The sequence below is a fragment of the Bos taurus genome, chromosome 3 (genome assembly GCF_002263795.3).
Source record: "Bos taurus isolate L1 Dominette 01449 registration number 42190680 breed Hereford chromosome 3, ARS-UCD2.0, whole genome shotgun sequence".
Lineage (NCBI taxonomy): Eukaryota > Metazoa > Chordata > Mammalia > Artiodactyla > Bovidae > Bos > Bos taurus.
This window is the reverse complement of record NC_037330.1, coordinates 20,250,831-20,255,647: the sequence shown is the minus strand read 5'-3', so window position 1 is coordinate 20,255,647 and position 4,817 is coordinate 20,250,831. Positions and strand designations below refer to the sequence as shown.

Here is a 4,817-nt window from a genome sequence, read left to right as displayed (position 1 = left end):
CTCCAGCTGCCTATCCCCACCGTTTGAATCTCTTTTACCTTGCCAATGATGTCATACAGAACTGTAAAAGGAAAAACGCGATCATATTCCGCGAATCATTTGCTGATGTACTTCCTGAAGCAGCTGCTCTAGTGAAGTAAGTAAATTCTCACTCTTCTTTGGGATCTAAGCTTAGAAAATTTAGAATTTCAATTTCCCATCCTGCCCATTAGTAAGAATTATAAAAGTTGCACAGGCTTGAAGATTCAAGGGTATTTTGTCTCTATTGTTCATTATAATCTTTTTGGTAATAAACATATTTTTCTTTTAAAGAGTTTTTCTTCCCTTTTTGAAAACTTGTCTGTTATCTATGCTCTGCCTGTTTTCTCCTTATTTGACCAGGAGAATGTATCTCCTGTTCATACTCTCTGATTGTACTTCTTTCTGTTTTCTTCTGTTTTGTGATTTTTATATATTTCCATTTTTCTTACAGTCTTCCTGAAATCTTGCCCTCTTCATGAAATCTGTGTAATTAGGAAAAATGAAAATATATACTCCTAACTCCATATTAATTTACTCCATTCTTAGCAAAATTGTATCCAGCATTTTCCAAAGTGCTGGAACACTCGTATTTGATCCTATTTGCCCTGTATTAATAGTGTTTTCCTTGTGTTTCATGCATATTTGTAAGTTGTTTGCTTGGTGCAAGAAGCACACACATATATACACAATTGAAGGATAAACAGTTATGTGGAAAAATAAAAGTAGCCAAATATTTCCTCAGATTATATACTTGTTGTGATTGTATGAATATATAAATATTCTGTTTTATTGACCCATTTCTTAGTATTAACCCAGTCACAATGGAATGATCCTTGTCCTTTCCATTGGATTGTAAACCTGAGATGGTCTACTTTGGTATCATAAAAGATTAAGATGTGATCTTACTTTCAGGTACTAAGTAATAAAGATTTATACACACGTCAGAAGAACATAAAGTAATAACAGTAATAGTACCTACCTTTATTGAACATTCATAATTGATCAGATACTTACACAAAGTGCTCTGTGTACTTCAGGTTGTTTAATCCTGAGAACAACATTTAAAGTGGCTACTACTATTGTTCCCGTTTTAAGGAGAAGAAAACTGACTTAGATTGCTTAGCTTGCCTAAGCTCTCACAGCTGTGGGGGGGCCGGGTACGGGGTAGTGGTATTTGGCAGAATTCCTATCCAAGCCTATCTAGACCCCAGAGCTTATGTTCTGTGCTGCCTCTTTACGTATTTAAATTCAGTATAATTTTGAGTAAGAAAAGCAGTGTCCTAAATGATCTCCACTTATGATTTCTGCTGTAAATATCATTATAGTCTGGAAAACTTAACCTAGTGTTTCTTAGACTTAGGTTTCATGACCTAGTTCATGGATTAATATAGGGTTGCCAGCTTTTATTTTACCATGTAAAGATTTTTTTATGAACAACTACTTTGTGTACAGTCCTTTAAAATAAAATTTTAAGCTCCAAAAATGTTTTCAACTCAATGGAGGTTATCTTCAGAAACCTGTAATAAAATCACTTAATGGTGAAATAGTAAAAGCATTTCAGGACAGCGATACCCTTTATCATCATTACTATTCACCATTAGGTTGAGATTCCCTTTATTTCTAAATAAGTAAGAAGAAGAATGCATTTAGAAGAGATAGAATTATCATTATTGGCAGATAATATGATTACCTATATCAGGGGTGGGCAACCTTTTCCTATAAAAGACCAGATAGTATTTTAGTTTTTGCAGGCCATAGGATCTCTATTGCCACTATTCAACTCTACTGTTCTATCATGAAACCTGCCGTAGACAGTACATAAGCAAATGGTTATGGCTGTGTTCCAATAAAACTTTATTTACAAAACAGGCAGCAGACCAGATTTGGCCTGAGGTTTGTAGTTTGCAACCCCTTGGCCTACATAGAATCAATGAATAAGAGAGTTCAGTTAAATAGCCAGATTCAAGTTCAACATAGAAAAGCAGTAGATTTCCTGTGTATGTTAATAGTAACCAATTACCAGTGTAATTAGGGGATTTATGGAAGGCTTGCTTCTGCCATGAAGCATAAAGGCCACCTTCTTCCTGTAAGTTTGTTGGTGGGCCCAGTGCACCTTTGTGGGCCTCTGCCAGTGTTGAGTAGTCATGGACTAGCAACCAGTTGTTCGTTTGAACTGTTTTTGTATTGTAAAAACTAAACATTCCAAGGACAAGACACTTAACATCCTGATAGAGAAACGAGCAAAGAATGGGGACAGGCAGAAGACATATAAATTAAAGAATTTTCAACTCAACTATACAAAGAAATAGAAGTTTAAACGCAACTTTTCACACTAATCAAAAGAGTGGAGTTCTTTTTACTAATGGAAGCCAGGCGTCTCTGTACTGCTGGTGAGAGTATAAATTAGAACCTTTCTTGAAAGCCATTTGGCAGAATTTGTTGAAAGGCTTTAAATGATCTGTCCTCCAGAAATTCTCAAGTAATTGAGAGCCTATAAACTCTCCATCCTCTTTGACCCAGGAATGTGACTCATAGAAATCTATCTTGAAGAAAAAAATCAGAAATACAAAGATTGTCTTCAAAGGATGTACACGGCAGAATTTATTGAAGTTGGAAACAAATGGTTAAATTGTGATTATTTTCTTTTAAATGTAATTAGGGAAAAAAGATTCTTTTTGCAACACAAAGTAATGCCTCCTGTCCCCCAAGTAAAGGAAACCTTACCCAAAAATAACATAAAAAGTATGTAAAGCTTTTACAGAGAAGAATTTTTGAACTTTACTAAAGGATATTAAAGAAAATGTGTAAATCAAGTGATAGATATATAATTTTGAAGGGAAAGATCTGGTATTGTTATTCTTTCCCAAAATGTAGACTATAAATTCATTGTAATCATAGTCAGAACCTCAATAATATTTAATGTAGAAGGATAAAATGTCCAAGATGATTATTTATAAGAACATTGAAGTCAGAGCTCCCCTGTCATATATTTGTATATATTTTAAAACAGTAATAGAATGAGGAGTAGAAGACTGTTATGAGTGAAACAGAATATATCCTCACTTATAAAGAAATTGATTGTAATATGGTGTTAGTTGCACAGTCGTGTCCGACTCTTCGCACCCCTATGGACTGTGGCCTGCCAGGCTCCTCTGTCCATGGAATTCTTCAGACACTAATATTGGAGTTGGAAGCCATTCCCTTCTCCAGGGGATCTTCCAGATCCAGGGGTCAAACCCAAGTCTCCTGCATTGCAGGCAGATTCTTTACCATCTGAGGTAAAGTATATGATAAATGAGAGGATATTAGGATATGAGCTTTAGTATTCCGTAAACAGCCACATCCTAACCACCATTACCCCCTTTTAAATTTCTGTTCACAGTTACACCTTGCAAATTCATTTCTCTTAATTTAAGGCTATCATTTTAATCGCTTTAATTTAGGAGGGGCAAATGTTTAGAAATTCCAGGCAGGTAACCTAGGTGAGTGAAGTGGGTTGATTGTAAGGAAAAATCCATCTAAAAGGGACAGCAGCCATTCAGCTCTAGCCTATGGCCGTAAAGAAACATAACTTCAGTGTTAACATATGTTGTCAGACCTTCCAAAAATCTTTGTCATTTTTAAGCTAGGTCAAAATCTAGATTCCTATATGAAGTTTCCCAAATTTTAAATGTGTGAAACTAAGTCATATTCTAAAAAATTTATTGCTAGCCAAACAAAATATATCTGAGAAGTAAATTTTAGGGTTACAAATAAATTTTAGCACGTGGGTGAATTTGCAAATACAAAATCTGCAATTAATGAGAATCAGCTATATTTAGAAATCTTAACAAAAGATGTATAAGATCACATTGAAAAAATTATAAAACATAATTGAGAAACAGTATGGAAAACTGAAACAGATAATTCGTGGATAGGGAAGACTCAATATTTAATGATATCATTTCTTCCCAAACTGATTTATAAGTCCAATGCAGTCTTAATTAAGATCTTAATAGTTTCCCCCCATTTTACAAATTTATTTATTTGCTTTTGTACAATTTATTAATTCCTGGAACATATGTTGTGTATTTACTAAGTGCTTCGCACTGTTAATGATCTGAGATTTAGACAACGAATAACACACGGTGTAGCCTGGACACAGCATGAATAGGTGTGGACCAGTAACGTGATGACTGCTGCAGTGGAGTTACCTCAGCTTGCAGTGGGGGCAACTAAAATACAAATTGATTTTGAATTTTGTATGGAAGTGCAGAGAGCTCCCTCTTCTTCCCCCACGAAGAAAAAGCCGAGAAACTCTTGAAGAGGAACAAGGTGGGAAGACAGGCTCTACCAGGTTTCAAGACTGGTAAAAAAGCTATGATAAATAAAGCAGAATGATATTTGCCCAGAGATAAGCAAAGAAAGCTGTAGAACATAATACAAAGTCAAAAACAGACCAGTGTATGTGTATACTTGGTTGCTGTGTGAAAAAGAACTGTTTCATAATATTGCTGGGGCAGATTTGCTATATAGGAAAGATTAGATCCTGTGCACATCATACACAAAAATCAATTGCATATTAAATACAAATATGAAAGAGCTACAAATCTTTTGGAGACAACACAGGAGATTGATAAATTCAGCTACATTAAAATGAAGACCTACCATTTAATCAAAAGACACTATAAAGAAGGAAAAGACAAGCCACAGAGTGAGAAAAAATATTCTGCAGTCAACAAAAGATTTATATATAGAATATATAAAAAATTGCAAATAATAAGAGAAAGATAATATATTAAAGATTTTAGTTTTAA

The 4,817-nt window shown here is 34.5% G+C and overlaps 1 protein-coding gene across 12 annotated transcripts in view; it reads left to right on the top strand.

Annotated features, from left to right (window-relative positions):
• The window catches only part of RPRD2 (regulation of nuclear pre-mRNA domain containing 2), a 94,494-nt gene that overhangs the window by 46,383 nt on the left and 43,294 nt on the right, over positions 1-4,817 (top strand). For all 12 annotated transcript variants that reach the window (XM_059884855.1, XM_005203938.5, XM_010803048.4 and 9 more), the window contains exon 2: positions 7-136. In XM_059884855.1, coding sequence (XP_059740838.1) covers positions 7-136 — 130 coding nt within the window. The remainder of the gene's footprint in view (positions 1-6; positions 137-4,817) is intronic.